General features: G+C 35.8%; 1 protein-coding gene across 1 annotated transcript in view; it reads left to right on the forward strand.

Moving 5' to 3' along the window:
* EYS (eyes shut homolog) overlaps positions 1 to 22,294 on the forward strand; it is a 1,685,250-nt gene that overhangs the window by 478,791 nt on the left and 1,184,165 nt on the right. Inside the window, 1 exon segment of the mRNA XM_053601630.1 lies at positions 21,707 to 21,828. Coding sequence (XP_053457605.1) covers positions 21,707 to 21,828 — 122 coding nt within the window.

The raw sequence follows: 22,294 nt of genomic DNA on the forward strand, positions 1-22,294 counted from the left end.
ATGGTAGTATTCTATTCATCTTATTTTGTGAGAGTCTATTGCTTAGTTTTATCTTTTGAGTCAGTGTGGAAGTTAGGTTCTGTCCTTTAATTTCTGAGTTCTTACTTTGCTGCTGATCCATTGTGATGGTCAGTGTGTAGAACAGGTTGAAGTATTTCCTGTAGGGCTACTCTTGTTGTAGCAAATTCCCTCAATATTTGTATATCCATAAATGATTTGATTTCTCCATCAATTTTAAAGCTTAGCCTAGCAGGATATAGAATTCTGGACTGGAAATTGTTCTGTTTAAGTAGATTAAAGGTAGATGACCACTGTCCTCTTGCTTGGAAAGTTTCATTAGAGAAGTCCACAGTCACTGTGATGGATTTCCCCCAGTAGGTCAACTGGTGCTTACTACTGGCAGCTTGAATAATCTTTTCTTTTGTCTTGACTTTGGACAGGTTCATCACAATGCATCTTGGAGAATCTTGGTTAGAGTTGAGGCGACCTGGGGTCTGATATCCCTCTAAAAGGAGTGTGTTAGAATCTTTGGTGATATTTGGGAAATTTTCATTTATAATATTCTCTAGTATGGCTTCCATTCCTCTGGAGCATTTTTCTTCCCCTTCTGGGATTCCTATAACTTGTATGTTTGAACACTTCATAAAGTCCCATAATTCTGACAGTGAACGTTCTGCTTTCTCTCTCTTCTTTTCTGCCTCTTTAACTATCTGAGTTATCTCAAGAACTTTGACCTCTACCTCCAAAATTCTTTCTTATGCATGGTCTAACCTGTTGCTGATACTTTCCATTGCATTTTTAAGTTCCCTAATTGACTGCTTCAGTTCCTTCAGCTATGCTATATCATTTCTATATTCTTTCTATATTCTTCATATTGTTCAACTCTTATAATATTCTGTTTTTGGATTTCCTTTTGATTATTTTCCACTTTATTAGCAGTTTCCTCTTCATTGTTTCTATCGTTTCCTTCATTGTTTTTTCATCATGTGTATTCTAAATTCCCTCTCTGTCATTACTAACATTTCTGTATAGGTGCAATCCTTTGCAGTAGCTACCTCACCGTCTGTTGGTGGGGTTGCTCTGGACTGGTTCTCATGTTGCCAGGAGTTTTCTGCTGATTCTTCTTTATGACTGATTTCTTTTATCTGTTTCTTTGGCCTAATTTTCCTTTCACTTCCTCTTGCTCTTTAAGTTCCTGTGCCTGTGGACTAAGGTTTCAATGAGTCCTTTTGGTACAGGACCAGAAGGATGAGAAGGTTGAAGAGCAAGAAGGGATAAATGAAAGAAAGAAAAGAAAATAGAGAAAGGAGAGGGTGTGGGTAAAAGGGAATATTGACAAAAAGAAGAGAGGCACCGAAAGAGGGAGACAGAGCAATATAGGTGTGCCTTATGGTACTTGGACACAACCTTTAAAAAACCCCAACCTCTGGGGGTGCCTGGTTGGGTGGTTCCCTTGAAGTCAGCAGCTCTTTGCTAACCTGATCGGACACAGTACCTCACTTCCACCAAGTAGAGAGGAAAGATAAAAATGCTATAAATCAAACCAAAACAAGCAAACAGTAAACTTTATGGGATAAAATTGGGTGAAAAACTAAAGAATAGGGGTAGAAACACTAGCAAAAATGAAGTTCTAATTATTGAAAAAGGCAGCTATTGGAAATTATATTTAAACTAGAAAAATGGAGAAAGAAAAGGAAAAAAGGAAAAGAAAAAATCTATATGGAAAGGTTGAAATTAAAAAAGAAAAAAAAATGTGTGTCACACTTTATGGGGGCAAGACATGATTGCAAGAGGGACTTTACCTAACAATTGCAATCAGTGTAACCTGGCTTATTGTACCCTCAATGAATCCCCAACAATAAAAAAATAACAAAGCAAAACAACAACAAAATAAAAAACAAACAAACAAAAAAACCCCAAAACAAAGCAGTATATATATATGTCTTGTTGAATATTGTCTGGGCAAAAGGTGGTCTTCTGGGGTATGATTCTGTGGTTTGAGATATTAATCACAATGCTGATATGACTGGACATCGCAACTGATTTCTCAAACCCCACAGGGTAGAGACCCTGAATCTTTCTTCAGCCCTCTTCAAAGGCAATTTAATCTTCTAAACTTGGCTAAGCAGAAGCTTTCCCAAGTCCTTGTTCCTGGGGTCACTGCTGAAGTGGCTATCCACTTACCCAGTGTGCCAAAACTGGTCTCACTCTGCCCCTGAGGATTAAGGCTGTAAGGCGGGTCAGTCACTAGGTTACTAGCTCCCACATGATCCTAGCTCTGCAACCCTGAGGGCAGAGCTTGCCAGGGCAATTCTCTCACAATGACTCCCTGCAGCCCACAGCCGAATGCTATTAGCTCCATCCGGCTCATCAGCTCAGTCTGGGGCCCTAGACAATGCCGAAAGTTCTCTGCACCCTGCCCAAGCTCTCCCCAAGGCAGTTCAACTGACTGTTAAATCCAAAAACAACAAAACAGTTCACAGGTAAGGCCTTTCTGGTTTGCAGTCTCACTTGTGCTATACTTACAGGTGCCGACAAGATTAGACTGATTGAACATACACAACCACTTGCCAGTTTTCCACTGTTTTTGTCCTCCTCTTGGGGTCCAGAAGTCTCTCGCTGACTCCCTGTATCTTCAAAGGGATTATTATAGGCAGATCCCACCAACCAGAGATGCCTGGAGTCTTATCTCCCCAGACTCACAGTGCCCAGTTGCAGGAAAGCTGTTACTTGTCCACCATCTTGCTCTCACCTCCTAAATCTTTTCTTGTGTATTATATAGCCTTGAGGAAATTAGTAAATATATTGAGTTTGATGAGAGCTAGATTATGGAGAAGGAATTCAGAAACATGGAGAGGAGTTTTAAGAAACACCCTGAGGTGTTCATAAATTGAAGATGAGTATGAACTCATGGTTTTTTAATAATAGATTTAGAAACATAAATACGTGTACATATATCAACATATATGCATCTATTTTCTTTTATTATAATGTACCTAAGCTATTGGATGAATGTATGAAATTATGTAAAGATAACACACAATATAAGATTTAGGGCTGTTAAGTCTCACGTTAGTTAAAAATTCATGTGTAAGTTTAGGCTCACCAAATCTTAATTGGTAATAGCCCATTGTTTACTAAATTCTTTACCAATAACATTAGCAATTAATTAATTCCTATTTTGTGTGTTAGAGGTGATATGGACTGCATTCTTACAATAACAAAAGCTAGAGAAGAGAAAATGTTCTTAATAAAATCACAAAGAAGAAAAAATATTCTTTCTGTTCATTAAGTGGAAGTGGATCCTCATAAGCTGCATTCTTCTCATCGTGTTGAGGCAGAGGAGAAGGAGGAAGAGGAGGGATTGGTCTTGCTGCCCCAAGGGTGGAAGTGCTGAAGAAAGTGGAAGAGGTGGAAAGGGAGTAAGATGTTGTTGGTGTAACTTTTCTGAAGGAAATCATGTACAAGTGGACCCACATAACTCAAAGCCATATTGTATAAGGATCAACTGTATATCAGTGTGAACCTGATAAGTACTTGTAAGTAGGTGTCTGCATAGATTATCTGTCTCTCTCTATAAAAATTATAGATATACATGCATGGATGCATATAGGGTTATATATATATACACACATATATATGTGTAATTCTTAGATCTGTTCACTGATATGTGAGCACTCTGATCACCTAGATCTTGATTTTTAAATATTATTCTCTAATAATGGCTTTTTTTTTTTTTTTTTTTTAAAGAAAAGATAAATTCCATGCCTGGAGCAGGAAAGGTATAAAATAAACCTTACATATCTTTTTGCATTTAAAGTAAAGAAATACTCAAAGGAAAATGAGAATTTATCAAAATAACTCAGGGGACAGATTGAAAGGGGTTCCAGTGGCTAAGTATGAAACAATTTGAGTGCTAAAAATGTGTGCAACAGTATACTTACTTAAATAAAATGAACAATACTTGGTAGAAAGACAGAGTGACCATAATTAACAAAAAGTTAGGGTATACTTTAAAATAACTAATAGGCTAGAATTAGAATATTACCAATGCGAAGCCTGCAAACTGTATATTTGTTAAATAATTCTTTTCAAATATTTTTTCTAACTTGAAGAACTTATATTCTCTAATAGCGTGGAGGAAATTAAGTAGAAAACAGGAGTCCAATATTTTCCTTTCTCAGTGATGAAAGGATCCTGATTTATATATTCATTCAAACTCATTTGCTTAAAATCATTTCATTATTATAATATTTAGTACATAGGATATGTGCTTTTTCTTTATGTTATTTTAAGTGAATAATATGCAATCCCTTCATTTTTGACATTTGGTGGTTTAGATATTTAATGTAATGGATTTGAGAGAACTTGGAACATTTAAAATTTGCTATAGCTAAATGGGGTTTATCAAGCATACATTTTGTGGGTATACATATTGATTTTCAATTTTATGATAGACACAAATGCACTTAAAGTCTATGGAAAAATCTATAAAATATTCATATATTTTTCTTGGAAACTTAAATGTGAATTAACATTTCTCAAAATGTAGAAATGTTTTCAAGTACTAGAAGACTTTCATCACATAGGAATAACATGTATTTACCTGCTTCTGTTTGATTCAATTTCAGACTTTAACCTAAATTGACTACAGTTAACCACTGTAGTTCAGCATTTATGCCATGAAATTGCCGAAACTAATCATGTGACTGATAATTTTGAATGAAAGCTTAGAGGTGTAGCTTACCTTTTCCAAACTTATTTTAAAAATCATTTTGGAGCACTTTCAAACAACAGAAAATGTTAGTTCCTAGAACTTCATGTCTGGAATGCTTTCTAACCCCGCTCTTTCTAGTGGTTTCACCGAATAACCACCTTTTAAAAGGTGGTTTCCCAGTCTTTTAGTTTCTCCGTATAGCCAACGACTTGCAAAAGTTAATTATGCAAAAATATTTTAACTAAAAAACTCTGTTAACATATTCCTTAACTGTATAAATTTAAGATTAAAATAAAGCTACAATAGATGTAATAAAATTAAAAGCATGTGAATCTATTGCTTGCATAGAAGCTCAGGAATTAAAGCAAGGATGTTCATCACAAAGTATTATTTTCAACTTAGGGGCAACTCTGTGATTAAATAGAAAGGAAAAATGTATTTTTAATTTAAGTTTATTTGCATGAAAATATTTGCAATGCCTTAAGAGCTAAAAAGAGTTTTGAAGAACTGAAGTGTAGGGGTTGGGAGTGCAAAGAACAGCCCTGGGCAGATTCGAGCTGTGGGCCTGGGTACAAGGAAGGTAGCTTTCCCTCCTGATGCGTTCCTGTACCTCTGCTTCCTCACCTACATACGGGATGACATGGTGCCTGCTCAAGTTCTTTGTGGGGACAAAAGGAGTTGGCTATAGAAATCCTTAATTAATAAAATATTACCTGGGGCGCTTTAAATTCTAAGGATTTGTTATGTTTATGAATGTTACCTAATTAATCTGCCTCCTTTAGTGAATCAAGCTTCCTACACAGAGGAACACCAGAAATGTCATTATGTTTCTCTCTTTGCTCTTTATTTACCACAGTAGAAATGTATAAAATCTACAGATTTACACGAATGGCCATTTTCCAAAGTTAAAATTAATTTTGTAAAACGTGATGACAAAACAGAACCCCTAGGGAGATGGAAGTTGGTTCTCGCTTTACAAAAGAGGGCTGTGGTCTCTGACAACAGGAGACCCCCTGTGTCTTGATTAGCATTTTATTACTTTTCAAACTTTTAATACTTTTCAAACTTTAACCTCACCAACCACTTTTTACTTGAGATTATTTAATGTCTCAGCCGGCTATGTACCATGTCTTATTGTGGAATGCGAATGTAAATGGCTTCTCTCAGGAAAAAAAAGAAAAAAATTCTTAAAAACTTTAACTCTGTCAGTGGGATCGAGACATGGCCTTGGGAAAATGAGTAGGCAGGGAGGTAGACTCAGCACCTAGACCTTGTCCCCTGATAAATGCTCACTGCTTTATGCATGAAGCAAAAGATTTTGTATTGTTTTTAACTGACCTCATTTCCCGATACTGTGCAACATATCATAACAGTGGTGGTGTGTCCCCAACCTTGCGTGCCCCTCATGAAATTGAAGGTCAGCATTCGGAAGTTTGTATACAGAGCCTCAAAGGTACAGTGCTAAAAACGTAAATTTATAGACAAGCAACTTCCTTTTACATTGATCTCCACATACCATTGGAAGGCCTGTTACTGCTGGGGGATACAAAATTCATTTTGACTATTAGTGGTAATATGGTCATTAATAATCATTAATACATGGTCGATTAATATGATTGATATAAAATGGTTGGCCCCTCCCAGGTAAATGCCAACTCCGTCTGTGTTAGTATTCTGTATCTGGGAAGCTTCTCCATCCTCTGATATTTTTTTCCATCTCCTCATTGTGGCATTGAAGTTTATAGGTGGTTTTATGTAACATAATGGCATGAAGAAAGCAATTTAATTTTTCCTTTAAAAATGAGTGTTCTCTGGTGTCTCTTGAAATTTCTCGTGCTGGGTGGCTGTTTTGCCCTCTTATCCCATGACAGCGTCCTTTGCTGTGAGATGAAGATTGATGTAAATTATGACCTATTCCCTTTTCTTGGTCACTGTAACATGATTCTCTTATTTCTCAAGTTCACCTCATCGCCTACTCTGTCTTTGCTTTAGCTTTCATAGTTGCCGAATTTAACTCCCTGTGGTTGTCAAGATCAAAGCTTTAACCCATCAGACCTGTGCTAGGGAACAAATCCGTCCTTCCCTGGAGAAAGCCTCCCTGGAAAACATGTCAGCACACTCCAAAACATTTAGAAATCATCTTACCTTTCTGCTAACAAGATGATGGCGTGCAGGGATAGGTTGTATCCCCAGTCTGTGTTTGACTGCCCTGTTGTCATTTTTCTTTATTGCTGCCCTGAAACTATAGGTGCTCATCTTTTTAAGACTGATTGTGTGATTCTGGGCTGCAAACAAATCTAAGTCTCCTCTGTCCTTGGAAGACTATGTGGGGAGTTAGGTGCACCTGTGTGCACCCACCCTGCTTCAACTGCTTTAAAACCAGAAGGTGGCCCTATAAAGAACAGGCTTTTTTAAATTTTAAAATAAAAGAAAAAGTAGTTCTAGTTCTCCAACAAATTGTGGGTACTATGAATTTTTCCTCTTCTCTTGTTTACCTCTTTGTTTTCGTTATTTTTTTGAAGACAGAGTCTCACTTTGTCGCCCTCTGTAGAAGGCCGTAGAGTCACAGCTCACAGCAACCTCAAACTCTGAGGCTCAAGTGGTCCTCTTGTCTCAGCCTCTCACATGACTGGGACTACAGGTGCCTGACACTACATAACACCCGGCTATTTTTAGAGATGGGGTCTTGTTCTTACTCAGGCTGGTCTCAAACTCCTGAGCTCAGGAGTTCTACCTGCCTCTTTAATTTTAGAATAGTATATCGGCTCTAATAGTATAGAAAAAAAATCATTCAGAAAATCCATCGGATTTTTATTATATGTATGTGTACAGTATTGAATCTTCCCTTGAAACAAGTAATGAATAAGGTAACTGAGACCAACCAAGATTTAACAGGGATGTCAGTTAATACTGTTAAAAAGAAAATATGATTCTATTATACTATTTCAATAGCTTTATTGAGATACAATTCGTAACCCATAAAATTTACCTATTTAATGTAAACAATTTCATAGATTTAGCATATTCACAAAATTGTGCAACCATCGTCATGATAATCTAACAAGAACATTTGGTCACCAAAATAAAACTCAAAACATGACCATTAGCAATCACTCCGTATTTCCTTCCCTTCCACCTTTCTTTCTCTATACTTTTGCCTGTCCTGGACACTTAATATAAATGCAATCTGGCAGTATGTGGCCTTTTCTGACTGGTTTCTTTCAATTAGTACAATCACTTATAATGGAGGATTTATACCTGTCATTTTGCTACTTTTTTCTATATATTTTATCTTTTCTTTTGATCTATTCTCCATTATCGTCTTAATAAACATTTGCTAGTGTGCAATTTTGAATTCTTTGCCTATCCTGGTTTTCAGTTGTTTTCTTAGTGTATTTCCTAGGGATTACAATTAAAGCAATTTTGTTTAAATCCATGCTAACTCGATTTTAATAGTATATAAAAATTTTGCTCCCAAATATCTTCATTTAATTGTACTATGGAATATTTGGAGTGATTTTATTTTTAGTTTGTTCCATTACAAACACAGAGGGGTGTTGTATGAAATTCCTTATGTCCAACAGAAGAACGCTCTGGCCAGATTATGGAGTGAGCCCAGCTCAGCTGACACTAGGGCAGTCTGTCTCAGTCTTTCTTACTTTAATTACTCAAAATATAAATAAATTTTATTTATTACCTATGTAGTTAGGTAAAGAGAAAACATATCTGAGCATAGATTTTTTTCTTTTCTTTATTCCTAACTAAAGTATACATTGTCTGAAAAAGAAATTAAAATTCTGAATAAATTGTAAAATTAAGATGAAAGTACTTTACTTTGTATGTGTGAGTTCAACCTGGAAAGGTAATCTGCTTTCTTAAAGTTAATAAATAAATAAAATTTATATATTTAAATTTGTGAGTAATATTTATAAAAATACACCTACATTTGCCATTAGAATAGTATTTCTAAGGATTTGGGGGAAAATGTGGTTGTTTCCATTGCTTTCTGTGTCATTAATCATTGCTAGATTTGAGAAGAAATTGACACAACTTAAGTAAGACCTGAGGAGTCCGGAGGGAGTGGGATAAGGAGCAAAAAAATAATATCTCTCCCACTCCCCCCCCAAAAATTATTATTTGGGCTTTATTGCCCCCATGAAATTTCCAGGTAATAGATAACCACCATCTCTGGCCCTTCCCATGGCACTCAACGTCCACCTAATGTAAAGTTCATAACCACTTAATGTTCAGTACAGGGACACAGTGTCAGGTGGCTCTTCTGTTTAGAAAAAAGCATTGTCTTTTTTCTTAGAATTTGGATAATATATTCATAATGAGTTTTATGAAGAGGTAAAGAGGACATATATTTAATATACTGAGGGATGCTCCATGAAAAACGTTTACACACTTGAGAGATATATAGTGAGTAAACAGTAGTTAGTAAAGGAATGGACACAGTATAATGTTCAGTCTAATCTTTCCATATTTTTTTCACAGACTGTAAACGTTGGATGACTTGATTTCCACCTGTCTTTATGGCAGATGTCACTGTGTCTTTGTTTCTGTTTATTTGCACATCCGATTTGACACCTCCCATACAGAAATGTTGTCTCCAACCTACTATTTACTTAAACATTACTTACTTTAAACATTGCCATGTTTTTCTGAATATCTGGATTCTGCTATCATGTTAAACATTTTACACACCATTTTTTCTTTAAGTTTATCTAAAACATCATAAAGAAATATTCTAATTGCTAAACATATGGAGTCATTTGTAGCATTTTCACATTTTTATAAATATTCATATTCGCTTAGGTATTGTTTTGTAAGAAATTTAACATAGAGAACTTGATACCAAAGGTGATTCATACGCTTAAAGGTAACATACTAATTTTGACTGATGTAAATTTCAGTTAGAGGAAAAAATAGATTTTTATTTTTTTAGTTTTTGATTTAGAGGTAATTGCACATTTCTGCTAGGAATACAATTCAGTGGGAATCTCAACATTTGTGATTTGCTGAATCGATGACATCATTGTAAAAGGAACTAATGAAAAGAGGTTTTAATGTTTCCTGCTGAATATGCATGCAAATAAAATATGTCTATAATTTTCAGCAAAATAAAATCTCAAGAAAAAAAGAAACATACATTTTTTTAAATATAGTTAGGAAACCCGATGTGATTGTCAGTGTGAGAAGACACACTGTACTTCTCCACTGCTTTTTAAGGAAAGATTTGAACACCTCTGCAGTGTCCTTAGGACTGAGTCCTGTGGTCGCAAAGCCTTTAGGATCTTGTCCCAACAGAGAGATAGTTGACTTTCTTTTTTTTTTTTTTTTTTTTTTGTAGAGACAGAGTCTCACTTTATGGCCCTCGGTAGAGTGTCGTGGCATCACATAGCTCACAGCAACCTCCAACTCCTGGGCTTAAGCAATTCTCTTGCCTCAGCCTCCCGAGTAGCTGGGACTACAGGTGCCCGCCACAACGCCCAGCTATTTTTTGGTTGCAGTTAAGCTGGGGCCGGGTTTGAACCCGCCACCCTCGGTATATGGGGCCGGCGCCTTACCGACTGAGCCACAGGCGCCGCCCCAACAGAGAGATAGTTGAAATTAGTGAATTTCATTTAACACGCCCTTGTGTTTATCACATATTAGCATAATAACTAAGGTATCATATATTAACATACACATGTAATGCATTTTCTCAGTAATGGTATCTTAATCATTTTAAATAATGATATTTTAATCACTGTCGGAATTTAACTGGCATCTTTCTCTCTCTGCGTTGGTTTCCTATGACTACCGTAACGCAAACTAAAAAGTACACAAGTTTATCATTTTATAGTTTCAGAGGCCAGAATTCTAAAATAAGGTTTTCTGGGGCTGTCTTCTTTCTGAGACCTCTATTTCCCTGCCTCTTTTAGTTTCTGGAGACTACCCGTATGACCTGGCCCCTTCATTGCACCAGGAAAATCTTGCTTTTATCCTCATACCTCCTCCTTCCTTTTAACTTCTTGCTCCTCCTTCTAAGGGACCTTGAGACCTTTGCGATTACATTTAGGTCCTACCAGATAAACCAGGATAACCTCACTGTGTCAAAATCCTTGACTTAATCACACCTTGCAAATTCCTGTTCCCATATAAGGTATCATTCACAGGTTTCTGGAATTCAGAAATTTCAAATATTCTTGGTTGGGAGGGTGGTGAAGAAATTGGCAGGGCATTATTCCTTCTATCCCACTGTCCCTGACGTCTGCACACTCTATGATAGAGCTCCCTTAAATCCCCTTAATCTCAGTGGCATGCTATTATCAGGGACATGGGCGAATGCATTTCTTTGTTTCTGGTATGTGTTACATTCACATTAATTTTGCTTCCAATTTTCTAAACTTTCTCACCTCCTGGCCCTCATATTTCTAGAAAGCTCTCCCTATCCCTTTTATATCCCATTTGCCTAACTTTGATCATCTGTGATAAGTTTTTAGGATTCATTCTAGATATCATCTGTTCAGAAAGCTTTCTCGTAGCACTTAGGATATCTTAGTTGCCCTTATATTTAACTCTATTAATTTTCTAGGTTGAATAGAAAGTTGTCACAAGTTTAGAGACTTAACTCTCAATATTTTGTAATTTCTGCGAATCACAAGTCTGGGCCTGGCTCAGCTGAGTTCTCTGCTCATGGTCTCACAAGACTGAAATCAAGGTTTTGTCTAGGGCTATAAACTAATCCAAGGTCCGGGTTCCTTTTCCAAGCTTATTGGATGTTGATAGTATCTAATCCCTTGTGGTTTTAGACTCTTATCTTAGCTGTCTACACAGAGCATTCTCAGCTTCTAGACTAGAGCCCTTCTGCTACTCCTGCCACAGGGCACTCAAGCTTTTGTTTTGCTTCTTTAAAACAAGTACAATAACATCTCTGAGTTCTTTTGAAGTGTCACATGATATAATCAGGCCTACCCAGGATAAACTTTCATTTTTGATGGACTTTCCTTTGATTAGGGACCTTAACTATATCCACAAATCTTTTCTTCAGTATAATGTCACATAATTATTGCAGTGCTATTATATTCACAAATCTCATCTGCATTTAAAGGGAGAGAATTATATGGGGTATGTACATTAGTGGTGGGGATTTTGGGGCCATATTAGAATTCTACCCACTATACCACAATGACTCCTTAGCATTCATTTTTTTTTTCTTTTTTTTTTTTTGGAGACAGAGTCTCATTATGCTGTGCCATCACAGCTCACAACAACCTTAAACTCTTGGGCTTAAGTGATTCTCTTGCCTCAGCCTCCCAAGTAGCTGGGACTACAGATGCCCACCACAACACCTGGACCTTGTTGTTGTTGTAGTTGTCATTGTTATTTATAGCAGGCCCTGGCCGGCTTCGAACCTGCCAGCCCCAGTGTATGTGGCCAGTGCCCTAACCACTGAGCTATGGATGCTGAACCAACTCCTTAACATTAGAAAATGACCATGTTTGTGCCTTATTACACTGTATTGATTTGTTTGTTTGAACTCCTCACTGTTTATAACCTCATCATCTAACACAGTGCTGGCCACATTATAGGGGCTCATTTCATAGGAGATTATTTCATATTTTTGTGATGAATTAATATATAAATTAGCATGATGTGGAGGTACAGTGAATTTATATGTATTCTGCAAAAGATTATATCATATATCTTTTCTTACATATGAGTGTGTATTAATGTTCACCTACATAATGGATTATATGCATGGAATTATTTACAAAGTGACAGATGACTTCCCACTAGCAAAGAAAAATACCTACTCTCATATTTAAGTATTTAGAAGTAGGCAATTAGATAAAAAGAATATGCATGAGAACTTTTTTTTAAAGAATAATTCATGTTTTTACACATCTATGACACATATTTGTTCAATGCACTTTCCCTTATTAAATAAATAAATAAATAAATAAATTTTGAGACTGAATCTCAACCGCAGTCTCAATCTTACCCAGTCTCACTAGATAGATTGCCATGGTGTTTTCATAGCTCACAGCAACATCAAACTTCCAGATTCAAGTGATCCTCTTACCTCAGTCTCTAGAGTGGCTGGGACTACAGACATTGAACCACCATGCCTGGCTAGTATTTTCTATTTTTTGTAGACATGCTGGTCTCATTCTTTCTCAGGCTGGTCTTGAACTCCTGAGCTCAAGCAATCCACCTGCCTTGGCCTCCCAGAATACTAGGATTACAGACGTGAACCACCACGCCTGGCCAATTTCTCTTATTTTACCAAAAAACAAACAAACAAAAATCCCCCAAAAAACTTTTATTCTGCTAAAATACTACGCAGAAATATGTCATTTGGGATCCCTCAATCTCAATATGGTTAAAGGACCAGAAAGAGGTCTTATTGCTATTTAAATTCCTCTTACTGTGGTTCTTGCAAAAAGTAGTCACTTAATAGATTTTTTTTTAATTTTTACATATACATGTGTTTATTAGGTTTCATTTTTTTGCCTTCACAAAATTAAAAAGGCTTAAATTATAATAACAATAACAATGTTTAAAATTAAGGACTAGAAACAAAAACCTCATAAAGAAGGAATGAACATAAATACATTCATGAAAGGAATCAGACATTTGCTACATTAAAATATTAAGCAATAATAATAATGCAAAGAAAGTAACATTCATATTGTCTAATAAGAGTATGTCTATTATAGAATGCTTTGACTCTGAGATTCAGTATGGAGTCATCAGTTAACTTCTTCTTATTATCTTTTTTTAAGTATCAAAAAATAGACAACTAATATTTATAAATAAGAGTAACAGATAATTTCGAAAAACAGATCATGCCAAAACTTATAGACAATAGAAAAAGAAGAAATATTTCAAAATCATTCTACTTGATCTGGGTACACCTGATATTAAAATTAAAAAAAATATATTATTATAAAGGGAAAATTACAAACATATGTCACTTATAAATGAGGATGCAATATCCTGAACAACATATTAACAAGTTGAATTAAAAATTAATGTTTAAATAATGTAATTTGCTCAAAATTAAATCCAATTTATGTGAGAATTAGTCACTATTCAATTCACAGGGATCAATCCCACAGTCATTTCTGATTGAGGTTACTAGAGATCTTACTTTTTTATTTCTAGTTAGTCTAGCCAAAGGTTTATCTATTTATTTATTTTTCCAATTCCATCAGATGGCTTGTGAGTTCGTTGATGTGCTCTCTTTCTGTTTTTCGAATGTAGACTTCTTTTTTTTTTTTATAGAGACAGAGTCTCACTTTATGGCCCTTGGTAGAGTGCTGTGGCCTCACACAGCTCACAGCAACCTCCAACTCCTGGGCTTAAGCGATTCTCTTGCCTCAGCCTCCCGAGTAGCTGGGACTACAGGCACCCGCCACAATGCCCAGCTATTTTTTGGTTGCAGTTTGGTCGGGGCAGGGTTTGAACCCGCCACCCTCAGTATATGGGGCTGGTGCCTTACCGACTGAGCCACAGGCGCCGCCCCTCTAATGTAGACTTCTAAAGAGATAAATTTTCCTCTCAGGACTGCTTTTGCTGTATCCGATAGGTTTTGGTAACTTGTGTCTTCATTGTTGTTATATTCAAGGAAGTTAATGATTTCATTTTTTATTTCTTCCCTCACCCAACTGTCATTCAGCATAAGGTTGTTTAACTTCCATGCCTTTGTGTGAGGTTGAGCATTTTTCTTGGAGTTGAGTTCCGCTTTTAGTGCCTTGTGGTCTGAGAAGATGCAAGGTAGAATTTCAATTCTTTTGATTCTTTTGAGGTTTGTTTTGTGTCCTGGGATATGATCAATTTTGGAGAAAGTTCCATGAGATGATGAGAAGAATGTATATTCTTTATCTTTGGGATGGAGTGTTCTATATACATCTATCGAGCACAGTTGGTCTAGGGTCTCATTTAAATCTCTAACATCTTTGTTTAATTTCTGTTTAAACAAAGGATATGTCCAGCTTTCAGAGAGGGCTGTTGAAGTCCCCTGTTATTCTGGTGTTATAGGATATCATACTACTCAAACTAAACAAATAGACCTTGCTTAATTTGAGCAATAGATTTTTTTATTAAAGGAAATCTTTACTTTTATGCAATTGGGAAGTAATTTTGTATTTTTACTTTGTTGTTGTTGTTGTAATACTTGGAAATTGAAGACCTGAAATTCTGTTTATTCCATTTGATGCAATTTTTATTGCTCTTATTTTATAGACCCTAACTATATCATTTTATTTTCTTCATTGAACACATTGTTGATATCTTCAGAAGTTTCTAGATTGACTCTCTTATCTTTTTTTCTTGTGGTCAGAATTGGGGGAATTACAGGGATTCTGACATTTTTGAATTATTTTATTTTATTTTATTTTTTATTTTTATTTTATTTTTTTTGTAGAGACAGAGTCTCACTTTATAGTCTCGGTAGAGTGCCATGGCATCACACAGCTCACAGCAACCTCCAACTCCTGGGCTTCAGCGATTCTCTTGCCTCAGCCTCCCGAGTAGCTGGGACTACAGGCGCCTGCCACAACACCCGGCTATTTTTTGGTTGCAGTTCAGCCAGGGCAGGGTTTGAACCCACCACCCTCGGTATATGGGGCCGGCGCCTTACCGACTGAGCCACAGGCACCGCCCTCATTTTTGAATTTTTTAATCTGCCACTGTACTTCTCAACTTTGAAAACTTCATTCTTTATCCTAATTATTATTATTATTTTTTTTTTTTTTGTAGAGACAGAGTTTCACTTTATTGCCCTCGGTAGAGTGCTGTGGCGTCACACAGCTCACAGTAACCTCCAACTCCTGGGCTTAGGCGATTCTCCTGCCTCAGCCTCCAGAGTAGCTGGGACTACAGGTGCCCACCACAACGCCCGGCTATTTTTTTTAATGCAGTTTGGCCGGGGCTGGATTTGAACCCGCCACCCTTGGTATATAGGGCCGGTGCCCTGCTCACTGAGCCACAGGCGCCGCCCATCCTAATTATTTTTTATTATGCCCTCATCCCTGTAGTAATTAAATTACTGAGAAAAATCTAAAAAGTTCAAGAACTTAAGGATTATTGTACATTTTCTTCTTAAGATATTCAGCCAGGCACTTTTAGAACCTATGTTTGTACATAAGTGCTATACATTTTAGTGAATGAAAGCTATTATTTAAATACAAAGCGCTAATATCTAAATACTTATACTTTGCCTTGAAAACTGACTCCTAAGTAACCATTTTACATTGATGAACAATTTTGTGCTATTTGATATGGATTCCTTTGGGTCAAGTCATTCTATCTCTTATCTGTAAATGCTCGTGTGCATTTCACATGATGGTAATCATGTTATCAAGTGACATTTTCCAAGTAAAATATAAAACATATTTTCGGGACTGAGCTGTTCCTATTAAGATTAAAGGTGTATTACAATGTCCTTTTTTCATTGTTTGCAAGTTTTGAGAATAGCAACAAATCCATCAAGCAAAGCTTAAAGAGAGCAACCTCCAGGGTCTGAGAAAGAAAACACAGAGCATCAAATAATTAATAATTTACTTTCCAAATGCAATGTCTTTAGAGAACATTGTTGAACAAGAAGTGGGAAGTATGAAGAAACAAAATAGAAATTTTTAAAATGCTGTCACTTAACATTGCTGCCTGCTTGTCCTTTGTTAGATGAAGCATGGAAATCGTAAATAACATTTCTGTCTGCAATTGTCATAGAGAGAGAATGAGATAGAGACACGATGATTATATGAAAGGAACTGAGACTAAATTGGATGCATTTATGCTGAAATATGCCAGGGAAATGGCAACAATTGCATGAGTGGTTCCTTAGATAAGCACTGACACGTTGATTCTTTCCTTTCCAGGTTCTCACTGTGAATTTGGGCCATGCGGGGCTAGGAATCCTTGTGAGAATGGTGCCATGTGCATAGAGAAAACAGATCTGGAACTGTTTCCCTCTGGGTTCCAGTGCCAGTGTGGAGAAGGCTTTGCAGGTACACTCTGTGAGATCAACATTGACGAGTGCAGTTCCAGCCCTTGCCTGCATGGATATTGCTATGACAGTAAGTTTATCTGGCCATTGCAATTACTGTAGAGCATTTGAACTTAGCATCTGACACAGTAATGGAAGAGTTCGGGATATAACCATGATTGTTAACTGACTTTACCTTCTCTGAACTATTAAAGCCATTAATAATTATTTTCACTAGGCACCCTCCTTTCTAAAAAATTGCACTTATATTTTTGTGAGGGATAAATATATTATGTAAATATATATTTACATTTATGAATATATATATATATTTCCAAGTATCACAGCAACATCAAACTTCTAGATTCAAGTGATTGATCCTCTTACCTCAGCCTCCGGAGTAGTTGGTACTACAGACATGAACCACCATGCCTGGCTATTTATATAAATATTTATAAAACTATATAAATATAGTTTTATGCTCTATTGTCAGAATTAACCTTTTTTATTTTAAATGTTACATTATCTAAAGTATTCATTTGTAGGCATAGAAAGAATTATTTACAATATTTAAAATAACACACTCTTCCTACTGAAATATATATTCCTAAAGGAAAGGAAAAAACCAGAAAGAAAAGAAGGAAAAATGGAAGAAAAAATGTACAGGAAAAAGAAATATTGACTCTATTGGAACATAAGTTTTTCTGTGGAGGAAAGTGCCTAAAATGGATAATTTTAAAGAAGACACAGGAAAATGAAAAGACACTGAGATTATAACATGGAAAAGTACTGTGTACTTGATGTAGCTAAAGGACATGACGAGAAGGGAAAGAAAAGACCCATAAGGGTGCTGAAAAAAGCTGTCCATCTTACCTCCTTCAAATATATTTCTACATGATCCCACAGTAAATGAATGACTAATTACAATTTTAGGTATAAAGCCTCATTTCAATAGAAAGTCGTGTTTTTTTCTTTTGTTTGTTTTTTGGTTTGTTTTTGAGACCCAGGTTGCCAGAGTGCCATGGCTTCCTGGCTCGCATCAACTTCAAATTGTCCAGTTCAAGCTGTCCTCCCCCCTCAGCCTCCCGAGCAGGTAGGACTACAGGCACACACCACAACACCCAGATAGTTTTTCTGTTTTAGTAGAGATGGGATCTCACTTTTGCTCAGGCTGGTCTTAAACTTCTGAGCTCAACCAACCCACCCACTTCAGTCTCCCAAAGTGCTGGGATTGCAGGCTTGAGTCACCATGCCTGTCAATGGAAAGCCACATTATTTTAATTTTACGTAGAAATAGTATAATTTACCCAAATTATGAATTCCCTTCTTCAAACCAATGCTTTGCAATGTACATCCTATGGAAGCAAATGGATGTTTTAAATTGAGTGAAATGCAATAAAACGATATTAAACAACTGCTAATGATGAGGTCCTAGCAAGCTAGAACAGCTATGTAGACAGGTACTAATACAAAACTAATCTTTCTAATGCTGTGACAGCTAAGGAAAATAGATCTGTGGGCTGTATGCCTGGCCACCTGTTTGCTACTCCTCAGGTGAACCATTATTATTAATTTTTCCCCAAGAGTTTGGCTCTTTAAAGATTGTGTTTTTAAATTTTAAAAATTCTCAAATTTCCTTGAAGTAAGTCAATATTGCATTATTTCTGAGCTTATTCCCACAGATGTTTGGTGACACTAGAATTGGTTTTCAAATTCCTGGTGCTCACTGTAAGATAATAAAGGCAGAGTGCTTTACCAGAGAAAGAGGTTAGTGAGATTTTATATCTAGGCAGGCCTACTATAATGATTATATATGAACTATTTTAATAGTTTTAACTGAAAATATTCATATATGTTAATATCTTACAACATAGACTTTTATAAGTTCTCCATAAATATTTTAATGTATAATACCTTCTAGGATAAGAAAATGCAATTTGTAAATATGTTATTTGTCATGCAATATAATTACCTATTAAATTTTTGGAAGCCACAATATATTTTGTAAAATATAAATTTTGAATACTTTATATATTGTTTCATGGGAGAATTATTCATAATATGTTTTGGACTTTACCCAAAGATATTTAGCTAGCAGGAAACCAAAGTACTTATTAAAAATTAGATCATACGTGAGAATGAATCAGAGATGCTAGAATCTTAACACTTTTCCTAAAATAAGAAGACAAACTTTCTGAAGTCAAGGTAATAGTATTTATTACATAACTATATGTTAGGAAGAATTATTAGTGTATGTGAATTTGTAAATCTCAAACATTGTTAGATTGAATTGTTCACCATTTTGGTGATACTTCATTAAAATACTTCTATATTTTCATGACAAAATTTTATTGTATCTCAAACTTACCTTCAGTATAACCAATGCATGATGTTTGGGGCATATTTAAGTATAAAATGAATAATACATCTAGGTTCATATAAAGCCTATCTGAAAAAAATTGGACCTTAAAATAGCAGTATATAATATTTATAAATAAAGACAAAAACAAATACAGTGACTGGAATTTTTGGTATAAGATAACAACGTAAGCAAGACAATGTGCTTAAAAATGTATTTCCTATAAAATGGTTATTAGCTGCCTGATAGCCCCACAGTTAACATGGTAAATTAGATGTAGGAAAAATATCTGTATAAATGAGATGTAGGAAAAATCCCCATTGGTTCTCCATTTTAAACATTTCAAATTCTAATAGTAAAATGATTTTTTTTCTTCTGGGTAGATACCTAGTACTGGGATTGCAGGATCAAATGGAAGTTCTACTATTAGAACTTTGAGGATTCTCTGTCCTTTTTCCCAGAGAGATTGTATTAGTTTGCAGTCCCACCAGCAGGATAAAAGTGATCTCTTCTCTCCACATCCATGCCAGCATCTGAAGCTTTGGAATTTTGTGATGTGGGCCATTCTCACTGGGGTTAGGTGATATATCAGGGTGGTTTTGATTTGCACATTTTGCCTTAAGGACATTTATAATAGAATGTTTACTGTAGTTCAATGCACAATTGCTAAGATGTGGAATCAACCCAGTGTCCATCAACCTATGAATGGATTAATAAACTGTGGTATATGTATACCATGGAATTTCAGCCATAAAAAGGTAGAGACTTTATATCTTTTGTGTTGACCTGGATGGAGTTGGGATATAATCTTATTAGTAAAATATCACAAGAATGGAAAAACGAGTATCCAATGTACTCAATCCTAACATGAAACCAATAGATAAACAACTGCATACCAACAGGAGAGAAAAACACAATTATATTCAAGTGGGGCAGGGGGAGGGAAAAGAAAAGGGGAAAGAGGGAGTGGATTTGGTGAGCTCTCACCTAATATGTGCAATGTAAGGGTGTACAGCCCACCCCCTGGATGAAGGACTCAACTACAACTTGAACTTTACCTTAGAAACCCAAACAACGTAACATAATCATCTGTACCCTTATATTAGTCTGAACTTAAACATAAGAAAAATGAATATATAAATAAATAAATATTCCACTAATTCTATTTTTGTATTTTCCCTGTAGTATCCATTTTTACCTTCGATATCAAATTTATTTCCCCAGGTTCTCTTTGGTACATAGTTCATTTATAAGCTTTTTAATCCAGAAAAGTCAACATTAGAAAGTATGTTTCTTACCAATAAAAGCATGCTTTATTTTTGTTAACACCAATATCTCTTTTTCAGAGCTTTAGTTAATTCAGAGTTACCTTTTCTTATCATTTGCCTTTAAAAAATAATTTATTAATCTACATTGATCATGTAATATCTAGGCTGAAAATTATTTTGACTCTAGTTCATTACTTGCCAAGACACATTAGTATCCAAACTTAAATTATAATAAAATATATTTTAAAATATCACTATGATTGATGGTAGCCTACTATCTATTTTCACACGCAGTGTCTTAACAACATAGAATAACATACTGTGCAACTTGTGTTGTTAATTTGTTAAAGCACAAAATGCCATGTATAATGTAAAAACAAGCACAGACTGACATTTTATCATGTTTATTTATAATTATGCCTATATATTTATTAATCATTCATATTGAATGAGAGGCTAAAAACTAAGTGCTAGATGAAAAAAAATTAAAACAAAAGTAAAATCCTGTCTAGAGAGCCTCCAATATATTTATGTCTCACTTGATGGCTGTGGCTGCCTTGTTCTCTGTAGAGCCCCAGTTACACACGCCGTACAGAGCGTGGCTGCAGAAATTTAGAAGCTGGGTAAATTCCTTAGTGTACTGGCAATGTGGATGCCACCCCGGACCTAAGTATGTCACAAGAGTAACAGCAAGTAGATGCCCAAGGAAGAGTGGCAGTGTAGATGATATGGTCTGTCTCAGGATAATGAAGGGCCCAGGGACTGACCACATGCAGCTGTAAATCCTGCCTCTCCCACAGCAATCCATATTGTCACCATCTCCTTGAGATGCTTCAGACAGCATCCTTTTCCATCATTAACAATAAAAATGAAGGGTAGATTCATATCATTATTTTTAAACAATTAGGATGAAATGCGAAGAAATCTCTAAGGCGTAAGCAGTTCAATATCAACTTTCAGTTCACTGTGTACTTTGATGTACCTTGTCACACTTAGAACCATACCACCTCTTAACTTCTTGTTTATTAAACCTAAAACAATCCAGGAAAGTTAATAAGTGATGCAAAGGTAACCTATATATTATACATGTTGTGTAGTTTCAAAAACAAGACGGAGAGTGAATAAAATTAGATATTTGAATTTTTGCTTTGCGAATTGTTAATCAAATGTTTATTATAATTGCTCTTATTACAAATATGTAGTTAAAGTCTGTACAAGATAGTTATTTAGAAACAGTGTAGAGAACTGTGTAATAGGATATTAAATGTAATAATTCACACTTTTTGGGTTAAAAGTGACATGCATAGATGATTATAGAATTTTAGAATAATTAGCATTATTTGCAAAAGAATGGTAAGAGTTCTCTTTTCTATTGTTTCCAGTGGTTGATGGCTTTGCCTGCTTATGTAATCCAGGTTATGCTGGACCGAGATGTGAACAGGACATTGATGACTGTATCCTGAATGCCTGTGAGCACAATTCTACCTGCAAAGATCTGCATCTTGTCAGTATCCACTGGTTTTACTAATATACCATAATATTAACGCAATTTAACACCTACAAATATAGTGGATGGTTTGCCTATGTGATATGTCATTTTGGTATACATATGCATATATCTTAAAGTTGGAAAACAAAACTTCAGTAACTTTTAAAAACCTTAAGAGTATGGCCAGGCACAGTGGTTAACACCTGTAATCTTAACACTCTGGGAGGCCGAGGTGAGTGGATTGCTTGAGCTCAGGAATTCAAGGCTGGCCTGAGCAAGAGCGAGACTCCATCTCTACTGAAAATAGAAAAACTATCTGGGCTTTGTGGCTGGCACCCATAGTCCCAGCTACTTGGGAAGCTGAAGCAAGAGGATTGCTTGAACTTAAGAGTTTAGGGTTGCTGTGAGCTGTGACACCCTGGCACTCTACCCAGGGCAACAGAGTGAGACTCTGTCACAAAAAAACAAAAAACAAAAAACA

The sequence above is a fragment of the Nycticebus coucang genome, chromosome 9, assembly GCF_027406575.1.
Source record: "Nycticebus coucang isolate mNycCou1 chromosome 9, mNycCou1.pri, whole genome shotgun sequence".
NCBI lineage: Eukaryota > Metazoa > Chordata > Mammalia > Primates > Lorisidae > Nycticebus > Nycticebus coucang.